We start from the raw sequence: 26,597 nt of genomic DNA, 5'->3' as shown, positions 1-26,597 counted from the left end.
GATAAAGATTCCTAATAAAAATTAATTGGGATTAAGTTACTGGATATTAGGGTTTAATACACAAGCCGATTTTTTCGTTGCCATCTATCTACTTTATTAAAGTTTTGACTTTGATGTAGGAAAGTTACAGCCTCAAAGCCTTCAATAAGAGCTTTAAAGCATTAGCATTATGAATACAAAATGTTACCCAGAATCAAGAGGTTCATCCGAGCCCTCTTCGCTCCTTCCCACCGTCTCCAGAATAACGAATGTTTTTTTTTTTTCTTTGCAAGAGCTCCTTCCTAATTGGCATCCTTGAAAATAGGCTTTTAGTTATACAACGTTGAGTACACAGAATGCTGGAATATTTGGCAGAGTGCCGTGATTGACACTGGGGGATTTCATAATCATCGCCTTGGATATTTATTTTTTGCACTTAATACTAAAAACCCTTTACTAGTCCTTTACATTTCAATAATAATGACAATAGTTTAGGATGGTGTTAAAGGCGTAATATGAAAATTAAATCAGTAACGAAGAGGTGCTTCCAAGCCTCCAATGCCAATTTAGAACATTGTCTTTAAGAGTGCAGAGGCTGAACCAGCACAAGAAGGATCCTTTGGTTTCTTTACTATGGAGCCTCAGTTTAGGTAAATTCATACGAAAAGCCAAGTGTACAAGAGTTGCCTCGTCCTCGACCTCCCCCCCAGCCCTTTTTATCTAGCTGTAGTAACTCCATTTTTCTTCAGGTCTTTGAAAATTAAAGCTAAATATTAACGAGGGGAAGGGGGGTCTGATTCCCTGGACCCCCTCCTCTGGGTCGGCCACTGGATTGCTAGGAAATAATCAGTTGGCGAGTGAAGAAGGCGATCGACAAGGAAGCAGATTTAGAGGAAAGGACAGAGCCAACGCTAATGAATTTAGTTACAGATTTATTAAGTTTTGTCAACATAAAACTATAGAATAAAAAATCTTCAACAATAACATTTCAAGTAACAATATGTTCGATGTGTACATAAAATAACGTCAGTAATATACATTAGTATTGCAATTATATATTGCCCATTAATTTTGTTGTAACATTTCTATATAAAAGACTGAATAAAAGTTAAACTTACTGGTGTTACAAGTCAAAAGCTATAATAATTCGTCTACGCTCAGAGATCAAATCTCTTAATCTTAAAATTCTATTTCTTTGACAGGTCGTAAACATATCGTCACATTAATACCCCACCAAAGTAGTACCAGAGGTATATTCTACATTAGCGTTTGAAAAGTGCCTGTGATCACAGGAGGTTATGTTGGTGCGAGGTACAACAGAGCCGTTCATGACCAGGCGAGCCAGGACGAAGGCACGAGACTCCCGACCCAGCAGCAGGTAGTGTGTGGGCCAGGTGAAATCTGGCGAGGTGACACCGAGAGCGGGGTTGGAGAGGTGCTGCGTCCAAGTCACTCCCTGGGTACTCAGATACGCTACTTCCTTCAGAGTTTCTCCTGAAAGTGTGACGAGGGATTTAATCAATGTCTATTGAATAAACGAAGTTAATCAAGGCAGATTAAACTTTTTGCCAAGTCTCAATCCTCGCCAAGCGTGATTTGTTTATTTCCGGCCCAAGGCCTTAGCCTATTCAAGCTCTATGTACAGCCAGGCGGGGGGAAGTTCCGTTACTATATCAGTTTCATAAAATACTCCTAGGCTAGGGAAAAAGTTGCATTTTTAAAATACTTTCCCGGGCACTGAACTCTATTCTGGGTACTAGAAGACGTACTCGGAGGGAAGGCATTTGGCTGGTTAGGTGTTAAACTTTTCCAGGAAGTTAACTCCTGTTTTGGATCTGGCTATCGCGATGCTCAATATGAACAAAAATTTGTCAGTTTATCTTTCCAAACTAGAGCTAACGAGATACACCTTTCCTTGTTGTCTGTCAACAGCATTAAAGTAATACAGCTGCAAGTGGTTAGGAAACAGATAAAGCCAGGATTCCGGAGTCTTTAGTATGTGCATGAATGTGCGACTCTCTGCAGTTTCCCCCCCTTTTTCTGTGTTCTGCCTCCTCGTATTTTTAGTCGAGTATGTGAGTCAGGTAAACGAGATAAGCTGGGAGGTACCATTTCAGTCCAGCACATTTTGTCTTCGCTGCCACCTGATTTTTGTGCTGTATAGTGAAGGTGTTAATGAATGCTTCAACACGTACTGGTCTAAACGCCAAAACCAAGGAAAGTCGTTTGGTGACAGGAGTAACTATAAAATATATGCCTCTAGAACGAACGGATCAACATTCCTCCCCCCTCTCCCTCCAACTTTGGCCACTCACCGATCAAAGTGTAGACTACAGTCAAACCTCCCTCCTGCACTGCCACAATAACCCAGGATCCGCTGTGGGCTGGACCAACGTGGAAGGTGGTTAGGTGGGTTCTGGCCATCATCACTCTTAGGTCCATCCAGGTCAGGGTGCGGTTGGCCAGGTCAACAAGGGATAACTGGGGTGGAGGAATGACAGGTCAAGTATCAAGGGTTTGCATTTACTGTATGAAGCTTCCTTATTTTTATAAACTAGTTTCAATTACAGTCCATTAGATTTTTTAGTGTCCAATATTTTGAAATGCTCGAACTATTTGGTAGTTGTTTGTGAAGACCACAGTACAGGGACACTATCAAATTTAACAGATAGAGGAACATTGTCACAAGATTGCGAAGGGGAGTCCTATTTGGTGTACAGTATATCCTTTGTTAGTTATCAAAAGGGGAAGGCAGGGAGAGGTTAAAGTGTAAAAGTTAGTATTATACAGGACACTGCTTTCTCTAAAACTTATAATACCATCAAAAAATAGTGTCACTTGTTTCAGATAACTGATAAAATTTCAGCAAAAAAGCGCCCCTCAAACTGGGTACAATTGATGAAAAGGATAATTTTTTACTAAAGTACTTAGTTTTAGCATTAGACTATCCATCCATCCATCATCTAATCCTACATTGCCTCATGAGGAGCGTAGGAGCCCGGGGCTAGGCAGTTGGTCCCGACATTTAAGATGAGAGTGACCAGCCTCGCTCATTCCCGAGTGGCATTACATGAGCAATCAACCCCAACCACCTCTGGATATAAACCTTCACCGGCTCAATCTAAGCTTTCGAAATTATATACCAGTGAAAATAGTTTCTTTTTGTGGTACCTTTTGTCAACTATCAACTAGAGTCCTCTCACCCTGGTTTTGCTCATTTGCACCACGTTTGTCATTTTACCCATTTCTGCTTCGTCTTTGACAGCTCTGCTTCGTCTTTGACAGCTTTCCAGTGTTGGGAAATGCTCATTTTAGATTAATCAGAGATTATCCGTAAAGTGGGTGAAAGTACCTCCAAGATAAATTCTTCATCGTGCATCTTATCCTCCCTAGTGACTGAAAGGAGCAGCAATACCGGTCCTGCTCCACCACCTCTTCCAGCACTGCCCTCCATCAGGGCACAATCGTCAATGCTCCTCTCCACCACGACTTGCTCCCCTCCCACGTCCCCAACGTACAGCCGCCCTTGCCGCCCGCTGCTACCGAAGGTAACTTCGGTGTGGGAGCGGGTGAGAAGGCTGGTCGAATGCTCTGTGGGACAAAGATGGTGATTTTAGAATTAACCTTTTCAGTCCAGTCTATGAAGTATCTATGCATAATCCTTACATAACTGTGACGCCACAGAGGGTGGCTATTTTAAGATATCAGATATCCTATGTTGGCAGCCCTACTTTCATAAACATGCCCTGTACTGCTGACATTTTAACATCCTACAAGTGTACAAGTACACTATGCACAAACTATAGTCTGTATGAATGGCACAGATTCAGGATACCACTGGATCATTCCTGAGTCATACTTTTACAACACTAGAGCTAAAATTTTTGCAGACCCTCTACTCCTACTCCTGGTGAAGGAAAGTTTTACCCAGGGCTTCATACCGAACAATGACCTCTGCCCACTGTTAAGCAGTGTTCTCAAGTTAGTTAGACTGCACGAGGGGAAAAAATCGCACCGATTACAAAACCTGTTCACTACCAACATCAGGTCGCTGTCTGATGCGAAAACGCTGGCAACAGCTTTCATTAAGGGTATGGATAAAGAGCAAACACTATGCCTTTCAAGTGTACGATATATTCTGGCTGCCTCTTCAGCGTTATAAGAACCTTAAAACCCCCATTAACCATAGTTACCATTACTTTTTTCCGAATAGTTACCAGACACTCAGCTCACTGAGGAGCTCTAGAAGAAAAGACGCTGGAGAAAAAAAAAAAAAAAAAGTACTATAATACTGTGTACTGAAATGGGTACAGAGTTGTTTTTATACCTTCAAAACTTCATGTTTAATGCAGAAAGGTAAGCAGAAGGGAATATAATTCAGAGGCCGAGAGGTGTGAAGGTACTGACTATGTACGCATTAATTTTAAAAACTTAGTATTTTCACCCATTTTAAACCTTAAGCCACTAACAAAGCCCCAGTTCTTAAGGTTTGGTAAAGGCATTCATAATGGATTCAAGTGTCCTGAAAAACGAGAACTGCATAAAGTTTAAGGAAGAAAATTAGAAATTGTTCTGTCCGAGAAGCAGAGTGATTTTCAGTCTTACCGACATAGTCCCGTTGTGAACTGGTCTGCTGCAGGGTGCCGGAGTACAGGGTGAATAGGTAAGTGGTGGTACGGTCGACGGAGTGTACCTGAAGTCTCACCACACCCGAGTCTCCAGACACAGGTGACATGGACAGATACTTCCCAGGTGCCAAGTTCTTGTGCAGCTGTAATAGTAATTTGAAACTTTGGTAACAAATTATTTACAAAATACTGTACTACTACAGGGCCTTTTGAGGCCATTTTGTTAATGCTGATGAAAGTGGAACTAACGTATGATTTAAGGACAATCACAAGAGTGTTTGTGGCATCCTTTTAGTTGTGGATGAAGGAATTATTACCAAAAGGCCAGACACCTTTGCGGCCCATATCCCACCTGCAGTTCGATACTTCATTCATTTCTTTGTTCCCTGATTCTGCCTCCCGCATACTGCACACGAAAATTTAGGTTTGGACGATTTAAAAATTTCCTCCTCGAATCCAGCGAAGTCTTTGCATATCGGTTTCAAACTTTTATTCGGCATGAGACTTTCTAGTGAGGTAGCTAGATTATGCCTTTTATTAGGCTTTTTAATAAATGGACATATTATATGGAGGTAGCTAGAAAAAAAAAAAAAAAAAGATTCCACCGTACTTACGGCGTTAGTGCCAAATGTGGCTAATTTTGGCAATAACATTTGATTCTAGCGCTCTAACTCACAGGCCCGTATTCTAAGCGGCACAGAAGGCTTTGTAGACCTAGAAATTGTTTATTGCACCCTATTACAAACTTAAAATCTGCACAAGAAGCATTTTAGACGGTATGAGTATTTTGCAGAAAAATAGCTAAGAAGAGGTGCTACGAAGCCCGTCACGTCACCTGCAATGAGAGCCTCACCTTGATTCTTGTTTCAGAGTTCAGCTTCCAGATTGCGCTGCCGCTGCCGCCACACCCGTCATTACTGGACCTGGCTACCGCAACGTATGCCTGGAAATAATGAGCAGGTTTTCTAAGTTTACCATATATCTCATTATGCAAGTCCCCATGTAAATTTCCATGCGCAACAAAGACATACTAGGAATCTATGCAGGTCATACTGGTTACCAAAGCTCCCCACTAACACTACAAGAGGTACACTCAACATTGTTTAAAGCAAGGTACCGGAACACCACTAATTAAAAAAGGAAAGTTTAATACAGCCGTTTCAAGCAATGCACTAGAACTCACCACGCCATAAGATTCCCCAAGGAAGAGCCAGTGGTTCCCCCATCCAGCCTGAGCAGCCGAGCCACTGATGCGTGCCACCAGACCTACTGGGGTGCCGGCCAACTCGAACCAAGTTGACTGGCACTGACCCGCCCCGCCCCAACTCACCACCATGAAGCTCTTCTCGAACGCCTGGGACGCATTAAATCCACGAACCGATTATAAATTAATTGGGTGGGGTTAAAATGGATTATATCTCCTAATTAAGAAACCTGATGGTACAGCCTCTTTCAAAAGTTTCATTTCTCCTGACCTGTAACTCATTTGTCTGGATAGTTAAACTTTGCCACTACAACAATTACCAAAACTCTTATTTTATGACAGCGAAAGGAAGAGGAACGGAACTTAAGCAGGCAACAGTTCATGGTAGCAGAATGGTGGGAGAAATATGCCCTACAATAACCTCGCTGTGTTTGATAATTGTGCTAAAAAAAAAAAAAAGGGGGAAGATTAAAGTGTGTGAACCGTGAAGTGAATTTTTCTGCAGGCGAGTCAAGACTCGTTTCTTATAAGCATTTGCTACAGCTAGAACTTAAAACTCGAGGCAAAAATTTAGTGGTGGTGCTTAAACAGCGCTCACTGTGAATGTGGTGGAGGCGTTGTGGGGATGCTGGAAGTTACCCTCCTGAACACTCTGGAAGAACCCAATATCGTGCACCGCGTTCTGAAGTTCTTTGTACAGAGGAAGGATACGACTACACGTCGATATGAACGCCTCCTGTCGAGTGGTTAAAGTTTGGTGTCTAGTATGATTCATAATTTTACAATCTCATGAAGGAAATATAAAAACAAACATCGGTATTAAACTAATTATGTCACCAACTTCCCTATTTTTATCAATTTCATACATAACTAGTACTATGAACACTATCCATATTTTAAGGCTTTCAGGAATATACGTATATAATTTATTTTGGAATACCTACTGTTTACTGTTCTATGATGCATAAACACATACCGTCAGTGCCCTGTTCATTGCGTTGTACTGAGAGAGTGTCCTGTTTACTTGATCCACGACAATCAGTTCTGTTATGTTATTCCGTTGGTTGAGCTCGACATCTTTCTGTTGGGTGAATGGGTTATGAAAATATATTGCCACGACTTTCACAGCCTCCTCCTCCTCCTCCTCCTGCTGCTCCTATGAACGAAGAACTACCTTCTCTCTCCAAAGGTACCTAATTATCCATTCCCACCTATAGTTTGTCCGTCATTGCTCAGAGATTTCTGTCCTTTTGTAGGTTACTTCCTGCAGATAAACTGTAGAACGAGTTCTACGGCTTTAAATCTTTTCCATAATATTTCTCCCTATCATTTATTCTAATAATCTTGATACAGATGGGGAAGCAGATGGTAACTGGACCAAGTAAAAAATGAACAGTATAGTATTTAAAGATGGCATCAAACATTTTATCCATTCCTTCGTAATTTCCTCAGCTCTTTCAGATAGGCTATTTCTTGCCGATACCAGTTTTACTCAAGAGCACCTTAATCTCCAGCCCTAAGTAACTAATACTATTCAGAGACGCGCAAAAATTAAAGAAAAGAAAAGCAAGAGTTCATAACCTGGAACAAATTACAGTAAGCATTTTTTAGGTCTTCAACTGACTTCAGTAGAATTTTATGTTTCCTTTCTCCAGACGGTGTTGGTAACATTGGAAACACTATATGCATTCATCCTTTCCGCTTCAGCTCTTCCTCCTAAGCAGGATTAAAGAGTCTGAAATTAGCAAGAGCACAAGTATCGGTCACCAGTCGTTAAGCTATATACAGTTGTCAGTATATATATGTAAAGAATTAGTAACATTCAAAAGTTACTGTCTTTCCTATTTTTTTTTTCCAATGTTACACCTAATTACTTTTGTAAGTTTTCAGTTACTCAAGACTCATAAGCTACAGTACAAAAGCTGTCAAGCTACAGAGTTTTTAATTCAGAAATTAATATAGTTCTGATGTAAAAGCCTTTATAATACAGGAATTAGTAAAGATTCGTTACCGACCATAAAACCTTTATAACCTACAGAAATTACCATAGCTTTTTTATTGCTGATGTGGCCCTTAATACCTACAGAAATTATCTTTCATAGTCTAGATTGGTAATCGCTCACCTTGAAGATGACGGGCTGCAGGAAGATTAGGTTGCCAGAGATCGTAGCGGGGAGGTCAACGAACCAGGCGGACTTCAGAAGAAGGGGCACGTTTACCCCCGAGACGATCCCGGGTAGGACGGTCAGGGTGGATGTCACTACGGGCACTTTGAACTCTACCGACCCTGTAGTGTTTGAAGAAGTTACACCTATGCTGCCAACATTCATTGACGTATGCTTTAGTAACAAGAGAAGGTCGCGATTAGACAAGAAAAATTTAATGAAGAGGTGCCTTCATGTCCAAGCTAACAAAATGCGGCCAAAAAAGGTAACGTGTCTAATGTCCTCACTTCGATTCTCAATGGGCCGATTTATACAAACTGCTCAAGTAGAGAATTTACTATCAATTCCATCTTGCCAGTCAGAGGCAATTCTACGTCAACAAGTATACAGTCTTAAATTGCACTACTGTGTCGTGTATACTATCGCTGGCTTCTTAAGCCACGAGTTTGAAAGTTGGCCCAAGAACACAAATACATACGTACAGTCTGGGAAAGTTCCGCATTACCCACCTCCCGAAGCACTGATTTGAGACGGGTGGTTGTGAAGAGGCAGCCAGACCTCATGTGTCTGGTAAATGAGTGTGAATCAGGAGGCGGCGGGGGATTGGGGGCAGAGGAGGGTTTGATGATGAATTGGGAATCACGTGTAGGACTGCAATGTACGATTTGGCCGGTGTGTTCGAGTTACTTTAGTAAGGATAAATGCAAATATGATGCAAGCATTTTACGAAAGTACGTAGATGTCTGTAGAGTTAATGTTGTCAGTAAAGTTATAGAAGTCTGCTGGGTTCGAACAGGGGTTTGAATGCTTTCATTCCCTCTAGCCTTTAACAGGAGAAGTTTCCCCAGAGATATTCGTAACGATATAATATGTATTTATATTTAGTGTTTACTTGAAAACGAAACCTCTATTATCTGTATCTATATACCGTATATAGATATGTAAATTCTCTAATCTATTTATCCACTGTCAACCCACAGAAAACATCCGCCTGCAAACGTTTCGAGTGTTATTCTGGCAATTATTAATCTCGAACTTAAGAGTCTAGGATAGTGTGTAATAATAATAAAAAATATATATGAACGATGAACAGGTTTCTCGTTTTCCTTCAGACCGAAGGGCATGGGAAGTCCTAATCATATGATCAGAGTCTGTAACTATCATTCCTATCGAACATTACAAAGCGAAGGCAAAGAAGCATACCTTTGACAGTAAATACGTATCGATACGGTGACTTTAGCAATTCTCCAAACTCTCCCACCCACTCACAGTTACCAGACAATCGAGGTCTAGCTGCTGCTTCCCGACTATTCGTCAACCACCAATGCTACGAACAGTGGGCAATGCGGAACTTTCCCTGACAGTATATACCCTGTATCTCCGTAGGTTGGTGTAGACTGACAGCCTGAGAAGAGAGGTCCACCTTGACTGCGGTTCCCACCCTGCCGGTCACCTGGACGTCCCTCAGTACCTCCACCCGTCCAGCCAGCGTCACCGGACCTCGCAGTGTCTGACCGCCCACAGCCTAACCAGGGATAAAGTAGGCTTAAGTTTATGTTTACTGACTGGACGAAGGTAATAGGCAGACAATTTTCAGTCTTAATCTTCCCCTAGAACAACTTGCAGTAGCCAATTTACATCCAGGTCCCTAACTATACTGTTAGGCGATGAGGGAGGGGTGGAGGTAAGTGAACTGTTTGGCCACAGGGAAAAAAAACCTTATTGAAAGCTACAGTAGATTTGTTAAATGTATGCGCAGGGTCGGGTGAAGGCTTTTATGTAAAAAGTTTTAACATTCTCAACTAACCGAGGTCAGTCTTTTTACCACCCAATTATGCCCTGCCGAACACTATACCTTCATCGTGTCCGAAACCTCTTCGGGAAGCCTCCAGGAGTTGACGAGGCCCTGCACTGTGACGTCGTTGGTGAGTGCTGTGGCCAGGGTGACGTGTGAAGTCATGGTCTGCTCCGTGTTGGTGGTGAGGAAGTCCGATACCCTCACACCGTTCAGGGTCACGGCATTCAGCTCTCCAGTCACCAACAAGTCCCTGCTGAATGTCTGATGGCACGACAGGATATAATCATTAACACCATTAAACTATCATGCCACTGTTACCAACATACCATTTTCACCATTATCATACAGACCTTCTCATCCAAGGACTGGGTTAGGATGTGTGTTTTTCAGTCCGGTCAAGCATTTTATTCGTTCAATCTTGTTATCTTCAGATCTTATTAATCTAAGGACACTTCTCACTGAAGGATTTGACGGAAGCTATGTTCATGCCCTCTAGTTCAAATACCCCATCTTTAGCTTAAGGAGATAAACAGTCATCCTACTGAATCAAAGGTCCCTTTGGTACAGATTCTGACAAATTCCGATTAATTTCACTTTCCAAGTAATAACCTTAAGTCGTAATTATTCGAAATCAATATTCCAAAGTTTCATAACTGCAACTCAGTGATATGTTGTCCGAAACTGATAATCTTGCTACACAAAAATATTAGAGTTAATTACAGGCAGTGTCTTCCCTTCCAATTCATTTATCAGCAATGTCACCTGATGAAGTCCTTACAGCGTTAACTTCAATGAAATATAACATCAGGAACCAAAAAGCTAAGGTCACGCCTTTCGAAAGTAAAACAGATGACTGACTACGACGGCAGCAGAGTGGTAACCCAAAGACTGGGTGAAAAGAGATTGCCTGCAGGACGGACTTGAACTGGATTTAGGGTCCAAAATATTTTAAGTGTTTACCATCTCATTACTATTGCACATATTCCATTTTTAAACGATAAGTAGTGTAGTGCAAGAGGCTTAATCTCCGTCTGTACTTGGAGCAGAACCTGAATGGATTCTACTGCAGCAAGGCATTCATCCAGACCTAACGCAAACAGTCTATGCAAAAATGTCAGTGCTCTACGGTTGACGGTTTAAGAAATCACCCACCCTCTAAATTAAGAGCAATATCTCTTCTTTCGGAAGTTAAACCCTTCATCAGAATCATACTTTAGTAAACTACATATCCTAGGATTGCCACCCACCAATGCCGAAGTGAAGGTGTGGTTTTTATTGATGTAAACAGCCTCCCGCACCAGCCTGTTGTAGTCCACACCGCCAATTCTTCCCTGGAACAGACAGACGAGATCAGAGCCTATTGACTGCACGAAGGTCGTTAAAGCAGAATACCCAATCAAGACCTCTGTCTGAATATGACACGTCTGTTAGGTGAACAGGGACAAGCGAGAAACAGTCAAAGTTTCACCTGCCTGAGAGCCCCAGAGTACCATGAATATTTCAGATAAGCAATGCATATTATCCCTAAAATTACTATGGAACCTCAGTATTTAGCAATAATTAGCATATGGTACATACGCTACGAAATACTCACTAAATTTAAATGCATCGTCATAGCTCAATTTAAGTTTTGTGCCATTCTTCCATACCAAATGTTTTAGCTTCGTTTTACTATATTACCTTTAATTTCAGGTCCTTCCTAAAACAGAATTAAAACAATCAGTCCGTAGACAAGACAAAAACAGGCAAAGATTGACTGGAAAATTTCAAACCCATAACTAATAGTGGTTTTCCTCAGATTGGGAATAGCCGATGGAATAAAGAAAAGTTACCGCTATGAAAGAGAGGAGTACCTAGGGAACCGACTCAAAAGCCCGCAAGATAAAGTCCTCTCAAGTCTAGGATTTGAGCATGTTCTCTACAAAATACTTCGATGGTCAAACCAGAGGTAATTTTAGTTACGTTTATCTAGTTTTGAGTATTCCTTGACAAGCGAAGAAGGGGATTCAAATTCCATTCAAGGTGATTATAGGGCTTTGAATCATGTAACAGAACCAAGGGACAACTGAAGCCTAGCCTCCAACCCCTCTACCTCGAAAGGGAGTTTAGCGGCATTTGCCGGTACAGTTTACCAACCTGTATATTAACTGAACTGGCGATGATCAATGGTGCCCGAACTTCACCCGTAATTTTGATGTGGCCCGTGAGGTTACTTTCCTTGTCCTTCAGCACAATGTGATTAAGGAAGTGATTCAGAGGCACCATGTTCAAATTCTTGATGTTGAGTTTCGTGAAGACTGTGGTGTCTGCCGTGAATGTTTTTTTGCCTGTTATCACGACCTCACCACCTTTCAGCGGGATAGCGTCTGCCAGCCTCGCTTCCACGTTAATGCCGTTGTAGGTCCCTGTTAGCCTCAGATGACCCACACTCACAGCGCCGTGGAAAGTCACATCACCTGTAGAGTCGAACAGTTGTATCAGAGTCTTGTTCAAACAGAAGGGGATAATATCTACGGAGAATAACTTTCAATGGCAGCTCCAGTTTTTAAATTTATAAAATCTACTCCGAATTGGTTAAGTTTTCCAGGCAGCCTTAAAAAAAAAAAAAAAAAAAAAAAAAATGACTAGGTCATAGATCCATTTCAAGATATATGTGCAAACTTACCAAAGCAGCTAAGTCACTGCCGTGGACAGGAGATAAGTTATGAAAAAAATGGGGGTTCCAAAACATCTATTATGAAACATCTTTGAAACTCTACTGGTGGCTTCCCGATTGTCACAAACCATTTACGATCTATATGCAAAACATTCATTAATCATGTGTTAAATGCAAAACACTGTACATCTGGGGACAATCACAGTAGGAGAGTATTTATGAAGTTATTTTCAAAAGTTTTAGGTTGCATGGATCGCCTTGTTCATGGTAATTGTTCAATTCCCTACGGAACGCAATGAAGAGAATTTGCATGTACGACTAAATCAGCATCTGTACAATTGACATCAAAAGTCCCATCGCCTCTCCTGCTTTTCTCTCCATGCACTTTGGTATGTGGAGAGAATCCACAGCAATTGACATGACTTCATTCTGTCTCGGATTAATGTAAAGGGTAGTTTGCTGCAATCTGAATTTTCAAAACTCTTAGAGAGGCTGGAGAGGCAACAGGACTTCATGCCGACTATATTTGTTCCAACACATTGAAGAGTGACAAACCTCTGAAGAATGGAGCCTGTAGGAGGGGAGAGGCGAGGCTAGTAAGGTTGATACCATTGTAGAGGCCGAGGACGACCAACTCTCCCTTGACATCGACATCAACGAAGGTGTATGGAGCCGTAATCACCTGGGATTGAAGCATGTTTTAGGGCCTTATTCACAGAATGACAATGCATCGTAGCACATCGCACCTTAGCGGTTTGCTCTGTATAATTACTGAAACTTAACCTTTAATATCAGCGGTAATACTGACTGAATCTACACTTGGTGGCACTGTACACAGTGCGTGAAAAGCTCTGGCGTCACCCGGGAGCTAATGCACCTAATTTTTCCTACACCTCTCCATGGGAAGGGCCCTGATCTGACTATGCGGTGTTCACGAAAGGGTGCCAAATCCCAACACTATGTAGTGTATGTCTTTGCAGTACTGTAAGACTACCCCACAGAGGCAGCTTCTTATTCGTTGTCGACAGGCCCGTTTGGCCAGTCAGAAGTTATAGAGCAGCAACTAAACATCGGTATTTACATCAGGAACACAGGAGGATATCGAGGTATTGAGGTATAGTGTTAATAACACTATCAAAGAAAAGCTTTTACTCAGCCTCCAGAGTCACAATGCGGCCCTTAGACTGGACAAAAGTTAAATGCATACTGGTATCGCCAAGTTAAGTCTTTTCACTTTTGCTTCTTTCACTTTAAAAAATCAGCCTAGGGAAAGCGGGCTACATTGATTACTATGTCTGAAGTGTTAATTTTTCTCTTTCTCGATATTCAAATTCCCCCTCCCCCCCCCAAAAAAAAAAAAGCTATTAGCCTACCAGTACAGTCAGGAAAGGTTCAGCTATTCCACTGCATCTATCGGACAATGTATGTTTAACATTTCTCCCTGACAAACCTCTCGGCTTAGGAGGATTAGTCTGCAGAGGAAAGATATAAGCAGGAGATTTATTAGGGCAACTTTCTCTGCTACACAATACACGGTACAAACCTCTTCTGGAAAAAAAAAAAAATCTGTAAGTTGCTTCTTTGATCACGTCTTAGCAACTTTTCTTACAATGAGAAGAGCTTTACCTATTGGATATTTGGGCTTTGATTTATGTTGCCACCAGATTTTATTAATTTTATTCAGCTTACCAAAGCACCCCTAGTAGGAGAAGTTGAAGGCTGTATCTTGACTCCAGTTCTAAAAGCATCCTTATGTAATTAAAACAGTTTGGCAGTAAAAGTAAAACTTGTCAAGAAGGGGTGGTCAGGTGCTACGAGAAGGAGCGGTTAAGCGCCATGAAGAAAGCGTTCTTTAGTTTTCACAAATCACATCCAGAAATCTCCTTACCTGGGGAGTGTTGCGGGTGAGAAGTTGGTTCCTCAGGTCAATCCCATTGATAGTGGTGGCCTCGATGTCTCCCAGCACGGTGATCCCACTCTCAAACCTCTTTTCACCTGAGAGGTGTAATACATTAAGATCTCTTTCCAACCTAAAGAAGGGTGGAGCAATTTTCAAAAAAAAAAAAAAAATGGAGAATTACTAACAGCATGCCTTGAAATGGTAAATTGCTTAAGTAAAACAGGGTCGTCTTAGCTTTAGGACTTTACGAATAGACATTTTCATTTTAAGATAAGTGTACCTGTACTACACCTTACCTACCAGTCGTAAGGGTAGTTAAATCTCTACTCAAAGTAAAACTTACAGAGCAGGAACCCCAGGACATACATTCCACATCTCAGTAGCCAGAGTATCTTTATAAGTCTGCTTTTTTTCTGGAAAGTCATCTGTATTTTAACATGCTTCACCCAAGGTCGAGGGATTGCAGATTTAATTTCTTCTGGTTCTTCACTCGTTATTTCCTCAATCTCTTGGTTGTTACTACTTTTACCACTATCAGTTCTGGGAAGATAGACTGCTTATCTTTTATTTGATTAATTCTTTCTTATTTCCTACAAAACTAATGTTCCTCTCTTCAAATTGCCATAAAAAATCAGGGTAGACTCTTCAAAGATTTCATCAAGAAACTCAAATTCTGTAAGCTTTTCCTTAACACGTACCTGTAATGATTTGTACTTCAGTAGAATTCTTGAGCACGACGTCCCGACTGAGAGCGAGGAGGTCCACCCCGTCCACCAGCCCCCTCACCTCCACATCACTCCGGAAGGTGACTTCTCCCCACTTCACATTGCCAGTCATCACCTGGTTACCCGTCACCTTTACCGCGTGTAGATCGATGTCAGTGATATTGAGGCCATTTGCACCAGCCATGTTCTGTGTAGTGATTGGACCAAGGACAGTGAGGTTGGTGAAGGTCAGGTCTCCCGTGATGGCCGAAAACTCGTCCCTCATTACGAAATCCTTGACAAGAAGGTCTGTTTGGCGGCCGTTTAGGTATCCAACAGTGATGGAATCTAGGGCAGACACAGACCCTTCTACCGTGAGAACGCCGGTGTAGAAGCCTGGGGAGGTAAGGCTTATACGTCTACTGTACAGAGAGGCAAGGTCGATAGAGTTCACTGTGGCTCCAAAAGGCATCTCCAGTTCTATAGCTTCGACATCGGTGAAATTTGCAGAGCGCAGACTCTGGGCAACAGTGAAGGTCTGATCTGTGCTCTTTGTGACTATTTTGGTAAAGTCTACGTCTCCTATCTTTCCCGTGACTACCAGTTCCTTGGTCCTCAGTGTGTGGGTGAGGGTTTTTGTGCCATACACAATCTGGCCTGGCTTGTTCAGGTACACTGCCGACCGTACTAAATCCTCAAGGTTTACCCCATCCAATGATCCCACAGTTAGGTCGTTGAAGGTCACATCGCTGGAGAATATTTTGCTTCCAGAGATTCCTCGTGTGGCGCTGTTGACTGTCGTTACAATATTGCTAAAACTCGCACCATTGAAAGTTCCATGGAAGGTGGCATTTGTGATGGTCAAACCGTTCTTGAAGATTTTGTTTGAGGATATTACTATTGGCTCATCATCATACACGACGTCATTAGCGAATGCAACAAAATCAATTCCGTTGAGAGTACCGCCATAGTTCAGTGATGGCACAGTAACTTTCTTTTTAAATATAACATTAAACTTCCAGTCTGTAGTGGCAGTATGATGCAGACTTGCATTAAGCTGATCCAAGTTAACACCATCAAGTATTTTCGAAGTTATTTCTAGATTTCCTTCTATGTAGACTCCCTGAGCAAACGTCTTGTATCCTGTTATGGTCTGAGGAGTGTGGAGAGTGACTAATCTCTCCAGATGCAGTCCGTCAACCAGACAAGCAGGCCCGGCAGTCAGGGTATGGACAGTAACCCTCATGAATCTCTTTGCGCCGAAGGTAATATTTGTGTCAGTCTGTAGCGGATAATCAGCTGGGAAGTTCTTACCATTGATGAGTCCTTTCACCACCAAGTCTCCCCGCACTTCCACTGTGGGTGCCACCAGCCTCCCCAGTAGTGTAGCTGGTCGGTTGCGGAAGACTGTCGTGGCCATGAACTCCTCAGTGTTGACTCCCATAATCCACTTTGCGTCGAGTGTGTGCACAGTCAGCGAGTTTGTGAAGATTAAAGAACCCAGCATTGTGCCCCCGTTGACTGTGAGGGCGCTGGTGATGAGGCGGTTCATGTCCACACCGTTGATGAGCTTCGACAACGTAGTTAAAGAATCGACAATCACATCTTTCCTGAACACGCATCCACCTAAGGGCAGGGCGAAGGAAAAGTTCAAGTCATTAGAACTGGGCATATAAAAGCTTCAAATTTACCGAAACTAGACTCCAGTGTGCCTAACATACAGTAGCGATGCCTGACTAACTTTGGAACGATCAGAAGGCAATTTAGTATGTCGGTTTAAGGCACGACTCAGTTTGGTCAACTCAAATTTACCGAAAATGATAGTGGCAGTTAACCTTGTCTTCAGTTCAGCTTATCAGACTCTGGGTATGGACAAGGAGGCCATACCCAGTTCCAACAATCCAACAGCTTAACATATGAAAAACTTAAACAGTCCACTCAACCTTCACTGCAATAATATTTTTGCTGTTTGTCACGTACAAACCTTGACATGCAGTAGTTACCAATTCCATGAAGTTTTAAGTCATTTAATTGCCTGGTGTTTGCAAGAAAACACTGCTATCCTGCCCACGAAAGTATAACTTGTGATAGTTAAACTTCCTCGAGCATCTGTCTCTGGGGAACAAAATCTACCTGACCTGTACTAGAACAACCCTCGACCATTGAAAGGTTAACCAGCATGACCCACACTTTCAACTTACCGATAGTTGCGTTCCCCGAGAGTGGTACAACCTCCTCCGATAGGTCTATGCCCCCGACAGTACCCCCGGGTGCCACGGTTATGGTCTGGGCCCGGAGGGGGGAGGCAAAGGTGGTGACGGCGGCAATAGTGTGGTCTCCGTCTGTCGTCACAAGATCTGCCACGGGAACGTTCCCTAGGAATTCTGTCATTAAGTCCCCAACTACCAATGGTTGTATGAATGTCTTGTTGCCTTCGATGATCCGCTTGTCGCCTTGTCTGAGGAAAATACGATATGTTAAAACTCTTCTAACAACACTAATAAGCTTGTGACCCCGAGGAAATCAACGGACCAACAGTGGTTCTTGAATATGTGCATTTACAACTATCCCACGCTTTTAAACTGTGCTCTCTAAAATTAACTGGTGTTTTGGACACTTTTTGGAAATAAACCGTTCTATTCAGGTTTTGAAAATATTACCAAGATATACAAGTTTATAATGGTATTTACGTAATCGAGAATATGTTTACACCCCCAGAGGATCATATTAGGCTACAAGTAGACAAGCTTTGACACGGGCTCGTATTCTTTGGAGTTTTGGAGGTTTTCTAGCACCTTTTCCTTACCGGTTCATTACTACATCTATCAGGATAGTTATCAGTCCATTTGAGTATTAACCCCTTTAAAATTATCTTATCTTGTATCCCTTGTATTATGATTTATGTTATTCACATTAATTTTTCTAATTGGAAAAGTCACTTCGGCCCCTCCTTATCCTTCACATTTGCAGGTCCTGTAAGTTAATACAAGTACTATGCTGGTGGCTAGAGTAAAAAGCCATTGTAGTGTAGCAGTTGCAAGCAAAGTGAGAAAGGCAAACTTTTCAGTTCATGAAATTGCTAACAAGAACACAGCCCTAGGTGAGCACCCCAACCTCACTAAGCCCTCCAGCACTTCATTGAGCGGGAAGGGCCTGCCAGTGGCGTCCAGGGTGCGGGCAATGGTGATGTGTTCTGCAGTGATGCTGTCTGCATTCAGGCTGGCCCCTACCATGGTCTTCCTGCCTGTGATGAGGCGCCTGCTGCCTGAGGCTGGTACAGCGTCTGAGGAAAGAAGGGTTATCACCACCTTGGTACTCCACAACTTTAATTTCGTTAATTCGAAAGACTGAATTTACATCAGATGTGATTCAAGGCGCTTCGTGTGACCTGCCACAAAAAATATTACGTGTATTCTCCCACCTTGTCCCGTCCCCATCCCCTACACTGCCATTAGTGTATGACATGAGCACGAATGTATTTCATATCTTGCTTTTCTTATGAAGATAACCCATGATGGAAAAATTCGTCCATACGCAGTAAATGCGCACGAAAATCCTGATAGGTCGAAAACGGACCTGTCTTAAGAAAGCAATGCAATTAACGCTTATCCAGGGGCATGGTAGAAGTACTAATCTAATCCTTAACCAACACCGTATTATTTTTATAATGCTCTTGTGTAGCCTACAGTCTGTTTCATTAAGAAAATCTTAAACATGAGCAACTTCGTTATTCATGCACCTAAAATGCACTTTATAAAATTAATGGACACTGAAAAATATCAATAGCTTCAGTGCGACAAGTATACTCTACACAACCAGCTTTACCATTTTTGTTATATTCAATTTCTAGTTGTATTAAAGTTTTCATATAATTACCCCCATGAGACATCGCCAAATAACTAATCTGAATTATATCTAGTCGTATCGTGAGTTACGGATAAGACAATGATCACAACAGCACTCTCATGATCAACGGTTAACCGACAAGCCCGTCTGCATGCAACCCTCATCTCTATTCTTCCTCGAACGTCAGAGTATACCATTTATTCATTTCCACACGCATCAATAGTCATAATGCACGTTCTGCTGTAGTTTTTCTCGCTGATGCATGTCAACTCGACCAGTACTTGAACACCAACTATGACTTACCATCGAGTCTGGAGTGAAGGCCGATGACAGTATCGTTGAGGGCAGCCAGGAGGGAGTGGTAGTGTGCAATGGCGTTCACATGGGCGTTGTATTCCTCTTTACTCACACCGCCCCCAGGGCTTTCCTCCTCTATCACCATCTCCACCGTCTTTATTTCTCCAGTGTTCAGGGTCTACGAGTAGATGAAGATTGCGGGAGGTTAATACTGTCGACTGCACAAGAGTGACAAGATATTTTTAAGCCTCTTCAAAACGGCGAGGTCTCAGTTATCTGTAAAGTTTTTCGAACTGATGAGGTTAGAAGCAGCCTTCATTAACTCCACTAAGAATTTTCCCTGAAGCTGGGTGGTCGACTGGTGGTCGACTGATAAGCGAAAATAAATAACCGTATTCAAGGGGTTAATGCCTTTCCTAGATTGCGACCCGTAATAGTCGAAGTTACAGTCAGATCCTAATTTGCTGTTCTTTTTATCCTTCGAGTAAAAAAAAAATGTTCCAGTCTGGCCGGTTTGAGAATCTACGTGAGAGCTGGATAAACACAAACCATGTGCCACCGTCTCTCATCAGGGTCTGATACAGGTATTTTATTTTGTACAGTGGGGGTGAATTTAAGTGTTCATTTCTGACAAATTAAGTTTGTTGAATTTTCGATATGCATGGGATTTGCACAACTACAGTCTTAATATTTCAGAACTGAACGTTCTGAGTGAAAGTATGTCAGGAGTGTTTTATGAAAAAAAAAACGTTGCCGTGTTTAGTTTTTTTTTTTTCTCGAAAATAGTAATATGCTGATACCTTGCATGTTCATTCGTTTCCCTTCTTGTCTGGTGTTTATCAGACTGAACTGGGTCACCAACAGGTTTCAGTACCCTGTAGCTGCGTTAAATTCCTCTAGTTTAGTCAAGTAGAAACTAGTGTCCTCATGGGCTCTAGTAAAATCTATTGCTCAGTATTAATACATTTGGTTAGTTGAGCTTAAATGGGTTGGGTGTGGTCTTAAGTAAAAAGATGCGCTACCCAAAATTAGTGAGAAAACCGACTGACTTACGGCGTTAAAGAACTAACACTAAGTTTGAAGCTTCTCTTAATTCTGGAATAAGGCTATACTTTTTTTCAATATACTTAAACCGGAGTATATACCAATATACAGACTATGTTCATGCAAATGATACTCCAGCCATCTAGAGACTGGCGAACTTATCTGTAGAAAAAAAAAAAAAAAAAAAATCCCCTCAGTCAAGCTAACAGCTGGATCATTAAATCCGCTTCATTAACAGCAGGCAATTATAACTTTCCCACCATTAGCAAAATCATTGAGTTTGTATCGACCCGGTAGAAAGTTTGTGGAGAGCTGTCATTACACGCCCACCACACTGCATTCACTGCTGATGCATGGGGTCTGGTTGGGTTAATTTACAGGCTCCCTAACTATTCCCCTCTCTGCATCCCTCTTCCCCCTCACCTTACCCTTACCCATTGTTTTGGTAGTGGCACCCTACAGTATCTTTCCCTCTTCTCCCTTACCTTTCCCTTACCCACACCTTGCCAGTATCCCACAAAATTTTCCTCCAACACAGTCCCATGAATCTGACCACAGATTATACCTGGAAAATGCTCGCACACATGCTTGGGATAAGCTTATATTCATCTGTATAAAAAGAGTTCCCCCTGAAAACGAATTCTCCTTAATTATAAGATTTTTATAATGACACTAGCATTTTATTCTACGACCAAACCAATATTCATGCCAAGGCAAGTACTCCCAAAAGTTAACTCAGATTCAGTAAATACTAGATATCGATATGAAAAGTACTGTTTACCTCAAGTCTTAAGAAGCTGTATCTCCTGTTAGACGATATATGGCCAATTTATCAGGCAGACTATTGTAGGCTACTGTACCATGAATTTCTACAATGGAAGCCATAGGTTACTCAACGTACCGAGCAGGGAAATTATAGTAACTGGAAAGGGAACGGGTTGGAAGAGGAAAATGTTGCAAGCTCTGAATAAGCACTGTCGTTGTATATAAAATTTCGATTACTTTAAACTGGCGTAAAGTAACTTTTGCAGTCTATCAGCTTGTGTAATTAAAGACCATTTTTAAGTTACGTACCCCGTTGACGAAGATTCCTTTCCTGACAACAATGTTTCCGACAATGATGTCGTCCTGTTCGACACTGCGGCTGAGGTATTCATGGGTAGCTTCAACCACCTTAGTTTGGCGTTGAAATTCAGCCTGAAAGGGTGCAGTTGAACATTTTACTTTTCCTAAGTAAAAACTAGTTTTTTTCAGTCCCCTTTGTCACAATGCAACAAGAATGATTGTTTTGATTTCTTTACACTAATGTTTGGAAAGCCTGAATTTGAAGTAATGGAAATTATGGTAAAATGTAGTTTGTTTCAAAATGTACAGACTTTAAGCGCATCAGCAATATAAAAAGCTGGACGATCACATTCCTGTAGTTATTGGAAAGTTCTGGTAGACCTGATTCACTTTAGAAAACCACACTCTCGTCCCTAAGAGTATCTTCGTCGCTGAAAGAGAGTTCAACATAATACTGCATGTTAAGAAGTGACTACTATGACTGCTCTGCTCAAGTTCTAACTTCAGATTATGCCTAAAACAATCTAAAGGGCTACCGCTCAATAACGATGTGTCTATAGAAATATTACTGCGATATATGGACACCCCATTGCTTCAGTGCTCTTTATTAAAAAGTAGTAGTTCTCTATTTAAATTCTGGTAATGTTTCAGCGTTCTGTCAGTCATTACACTAGTCAGCATGCTAACGAGAAGAGGAAAATACCGACACTTCCACTACATGTTACGCGTTTTACCTGTTCGAATCAGACACTACATACCCAACAAGAAAGTGACGTTATCGCTAGTTCTGTTATTATCAGACCATGAGTGTGCCTTGGCTGAATGTTATATGAAGAAAAACAAAAAGCTAAGTGAAGTAGAAAAATTTTTCTCGTCAAATCACATGTCCATCTTTGCCAGGTCAACTTCATCTACATTGAAGAAATTCAGTTCATTGAAGTATATTATTATTGATACAGTCATACAGACTTCTTAGTTTAAGAGGCTGTCTTGAATGAATTAAGTTCTATCTAACCCTTCCTGTTTGAGAATTCTTCCCTGTGTTGAATGGTCTGAAGTTACCAAGAATATACAGACTATCGGACAGTCAGTTAAAACTCCTGACAGCCTCAGTTTACCAGATTCAAGATTAACAACATACAGTTAGAGGTCGTCTTGGATGCATTCTTGCTTCAACCTTAAAATTATTTTTTCATCCTTTGGGAAACCTTGTGGCAGGTGGGGGCGCTCACCATCCGCTCACTCTATGTAGTGCTGCTGTTGGGTGTCTGCCCTTTGCTCTCCTCCATCCTTCCATCCTCTTCTGTCTTTCCTTCAATCTTTCCTTGTCCTTCTGCCTACAGGTGACTTTACATACCCTCTTCTGTCTTTCTTTCCTTCATTCTTTCCTCTTCCCTCTGCCTGTGGGTGACTCTACACAGAGTGACAAGCCAAATGGTTTTCTGTACACCAGGAAATCATTTACTATGCTGGGTGGTAACCATATAACCAAATTTTGGCGCCTGGTGGTTTAGAGGGTAACTGCGCTCCAATCTGATTGAATCGGTGAAGGTTTATATCCAAGGGATGGTTGGGGTCGATTGCTCATGTAATGCCACTCAGGGATGAGTGAGGGTGGTCACTCAAATGTCGGGACCAACTGCCTAGCTCCGGGCTCCTACGCTCCTCATGGGGCAATGTAGGCTTGGATGATGGATGGATGGATGGATTGATGGATGGATGGATGGGAAACCTTTGATGTTGCGGTTAATTAACGGTTCATTATCTTCAAAACTCTTCCCTAAGCAAGAATGATAGTAACAAGGTAAAAAGAAGTCAAGTTTTGAAAAGGATTAATGAGGAAAACAGTTCTAACTGCAGTATGCCGATATACATTCCGCAGACTGGTTAAGGCCCTTGATAAATACGGTCCCTGAATCTCTGGCTACCACTCCAAACTTTACCCTCTTCATGTTACTGACCTCAAGTGCGTCTACGGCCTTCTGCAGTGCTTGTGTTTGGAGAAGGACGGGGTCTGGCAAGTCCTGTAGGCGGGTCTGTACAGTTATGATCACAGGGCCAACCTCTCCCTGCACCACCACCTGGAAATATGGGGACCTGTACCTCTCCATTAAACATTTTCCTACTTGGGTCTAAATCTTCCTAATCTGCAGACATTTCATGGACTCTTCGAAGCGGCAACCTCAAAATTCAGTTAAGGAGATAAATTCGTGTATGGTTATTTCACAAGGGAACACACATCAGTATATATCAAGCACTGAAACAGTACTTCAAGAAAGGTCCACAAGGCACTGCTTGATATTGAATATTTCAAGAGGAAAAAAAAAAATGGAAAAACCTGTGCCTTTTTTTTTTTTTTTTTCAAGATAGGTATTTGACAAGAGATTCAAGCTAAATGCAAGCGACCACTACTAATGCAGAATGGCGCACTGTGCTGCTGGAGAGGTTAACTTATTTCGCTGGCCAGTAATCTCCGTTTGTAATGTGGCGCCCAAGATAACCGCCAGGCAACGGTGTTATTCGAACAAGATGCCATAATTTAATTTTAGTGGCGAGGGTATCTCACTAGGCATGATAACTACACGAGTCATGAAACTGATCTATATAAAACAAAAGTTTGATTTGACATTTAAATACCGTGAATCTTCAGCATCAGGATAATGAAGGACTTCTGAAGCCTAAAATGTTGCTCTTTATTGTAGAACCACCTGGGTGTATACTTTCCTGAAAAAATATGTGCTGCCAGTTTTGATAATTTTCACTTCAAGGATCCTTAAAAATCTGAGCATTCAACTCAACGTAAAATTAAACCTCTGGATATAAAAAAGCAACTGAAAAAGTGGAGGACGCATCTTTACCTGACCACTGATCCATTATAATACACTTCCTGCATTGATCAGAGTCTTCTTTTTGAATGGAACTACAGTATTAGTTAAGCATTATTCTACAGTTGCTGATGTTTAACGAATCTGAAACTTTACTAGATAAATTACATTAAAACACTTCTGGGGCGCTGGACTACTTACGAATTCTGATCCTTGGTTCAGGTCATCCGTGTAGGCTAGGCCGACACTCCAATCAGTCACGGGCACAGACAGCTCAGTGGTATACTCCTGGAAAATTGGAGAAGGCAGAGGGGATCATTATATTAACTAAAAAAATGAGATTATTTCAAGTTAAATTGAATAGACTGCTACCGGCGACTTCCTTAAGGACCTTCCTGCTGTCTGTAGTCACTAGTCATTTGACTGACCACGAATTTTATTTCTTATATCTAGACAGCTTTATTTAACTTTAAGAGATTTTTAACTAGACTGGTATGATACACTGTCAATAATATCTTCATTGCAACACTCCCCCTTCCCCCAAGCTGTATAAAATCTGTATATATGCAGGTAAAATCAAAGGGGATTTGTTTACAGGAAACGAGAGGGTCAAAAAAAAAAAAAAAAAAAAACTAAATCCCTGTCATCCCCTATAATATGATGCATGATACTATTACAGATTTACAACTGCACTACTAGGTAAAAAAAAAAAAAAAAAAAAAAAAAAAAAAAAAAAAACACCGAAGTGACCGACCAGAGAAAAAAGCAGTCTTCCACTTGCGAACCGTCTCCTCATCGCCAGGATTCTTTCAGACTGACTAACCTTCAGTTCTTTCCATTACCTCTTCCTATCAGGACTGAACTATGTATATATTGCTGACAATTTACGTTCGCCCCTTCGCTAAAAATTCTTTCTTGCTATCTCCAGATTTTCACTTAGCCTGATACTTCGAAAATGAGAGGTTAGTCACGAATCCCTTCACAACTAGTGGTCTCCGTTTGGTTAGAAGGATTCTAGAGTTTTCAAAACTGAAGGATATTGTAATCAAGGGTTTAGTTGGTCAGTATGGCATAAAACATTTACTCCCAATACTCAATTCCAGTACAATAACTATTAGTCTTTACTGTTTGTTGCGACATTAACATGTCCATCCCTCTGTAAGTGAATGGATTTATAGTTTTTCTTTGAAAAGTAGTTTTGTATTATAAATATAGCCGATCTGCCATTAGCATTATACATAGTTTAGAAAACTACTACTAAATCTTTCAATACTCTATGCTTCAGTTTTCCTAGAAGAGACTGCTCTTAATGCAAGGTTTGTCCTAGCTCGAGTACCAGCATCACTGTCCACTTACCAGCTTGATAGTGTGTGATTGTCCATTCCACACATATGCCAGCAGCCTCCTTCCCTGCCCTGTCAACAGCACCGCCTTGCCTCTCCACCATGGGGCCTAAAAGATTCAAGTTATAATCTATTAAATATATAAAGGAGCTCAGCCACATCTTTGTACAATGTACAAGCACGTTAACCTTTCCGCATGGTAATATATGCTTTAGTTTTTTAGCACTTCCAAGACTAATACAAAATCAAACGACGTAGAGTTCAGTGATTACCTGAAACAACACTCTACAACGCTTGTCTTCATGTGGCTAGTCATAAAACACTTTACACTGCATTCAAAACTGTTTATATTTCAACAATTTAGTTGCTTGATAATATAAACAGTGCGTGTAGAAAAACTACGTTACAGGTTGAGCCTAGGGAAACTATAACTACGCTCGCTGTGAGTAAAGGGCCGCAGCTTTAATTTCACTCATTCTGTAGTAAGATTATAACTTTCATTCATACAAAACAGTATATTATCTACACATACACTGATAGGGACGATGGCACGGAAGACAGTAAGGCCGTGTGAGGGCGAGAGGTTGTGCGTGTGTTGGTAGGTGACCCCAGCCAGAAGGTATATGCTGGTCAGGTCAGGAGTCACCAGCATGAGGAAACTGTCGAAGCCCATAGAGAAGGTGCGCCAGTGGATGATGGGCAGGGTGGTGCTGATAGTCTGCACCAGCCTTACAGCGTACTGGTTACGGTGGTTCGCCTGCCAATTATTGAAGTTAGTGTGGTAAGGAGCAAACTTTGCAGAAATGCTCAATCCTCTTATGCTAGGGCAACTGGTATTTTGCGTCAGCTAATTCCAGACTATTTGCGAGCTTAAGATTATTAAGAGTGGTTCCAGTCGCTCCTTAGCCTGTCGTTACTACGCAAGCAGAAGCATATGGGTATGGATGGAAGAAAAAATGAAATATACGGGATCCATTTATGTTTTGACGTTGCAACTTATATTTGGAGTTGTGCTCAAGCAATTTCTCATTAGTAGCCAAACAGAATTGATGTCACTTTTATTCTGGCTAATGCATTTCCCCCCCCCCCCCAGAGTGGGGATCTATGGTATACACTCTTCCAACGACATAGTACCCTTCATCC

The 26,597-nt window shown here is 41.6% G+C and overlaps 1 protein-coding gene across 1 annotated transcript; it reads right to left on the bottom strand.

Moving 5' to 3' along the window:
- Positions 1-1,201: 1,201 nt before the first annotated feature.
- On the bottom strand, positions 1,202-26,148 carry LOC145408830 (uncharacterized). Its single transcript, XM_080279473.1, has 23 exons — positions 25,987-26,148; positions 25,468-25,563; positions 24,313-24,399; positions 23,248-23,367; positions 21,296-21,418; positions 19,184-19,355; positions 18,149-18,317; positions 17,236-17,492; positions 15,029-16,660; positions 14,319-14,425; positions 12,986-13,112; positions 11,911-12,230; positions 11,022-11,105; positions 9,832-10,035; positions 9,348-9,501; positions 7,935-8,098; positions 6,410-6,547; positions 5,791-5,961; positions 5,461-5,550; positions 4,585-4,750; positions 3,332-3,570; positions 2,295-2,460; positions 1,202-1,473 (listed from the first exon to the last, which is right to left on the bottom strand). Exons 1-23 carry the CDS (start codon positions 26,125-26,127, stop codon positions 1,202-1,204), a joined length of 5,199 nt encoding a protein of 1,732 aa, XP_080135599.1. The 5' UTR covers positions 26,128-26,148.
- Between the last annotated feature and the right edge of the window lie 449 nt (positions 26,149-26,597).

This window comes from Coenobita brevimanus, chromosome 78 (assembly GCF_032717465.1).
Source record: "Coenobita brevimanus isolate Jiangsu-jjx chromosome 78, ASM3271746v2, whole genome shotgun sequence".
NCBI classification, from domain to species: Eukaryota; Metazoa; Arthropoda; class Malacostraca; order Decapoda; family Coenobitidae; genus Coenobita; species Coenobita brevimanus.
The sequence above is the reverse complement of the archived record's forward strand: the minus strand, read 5'-3'. Positions and strand labels throughout refer to the sequence as shown.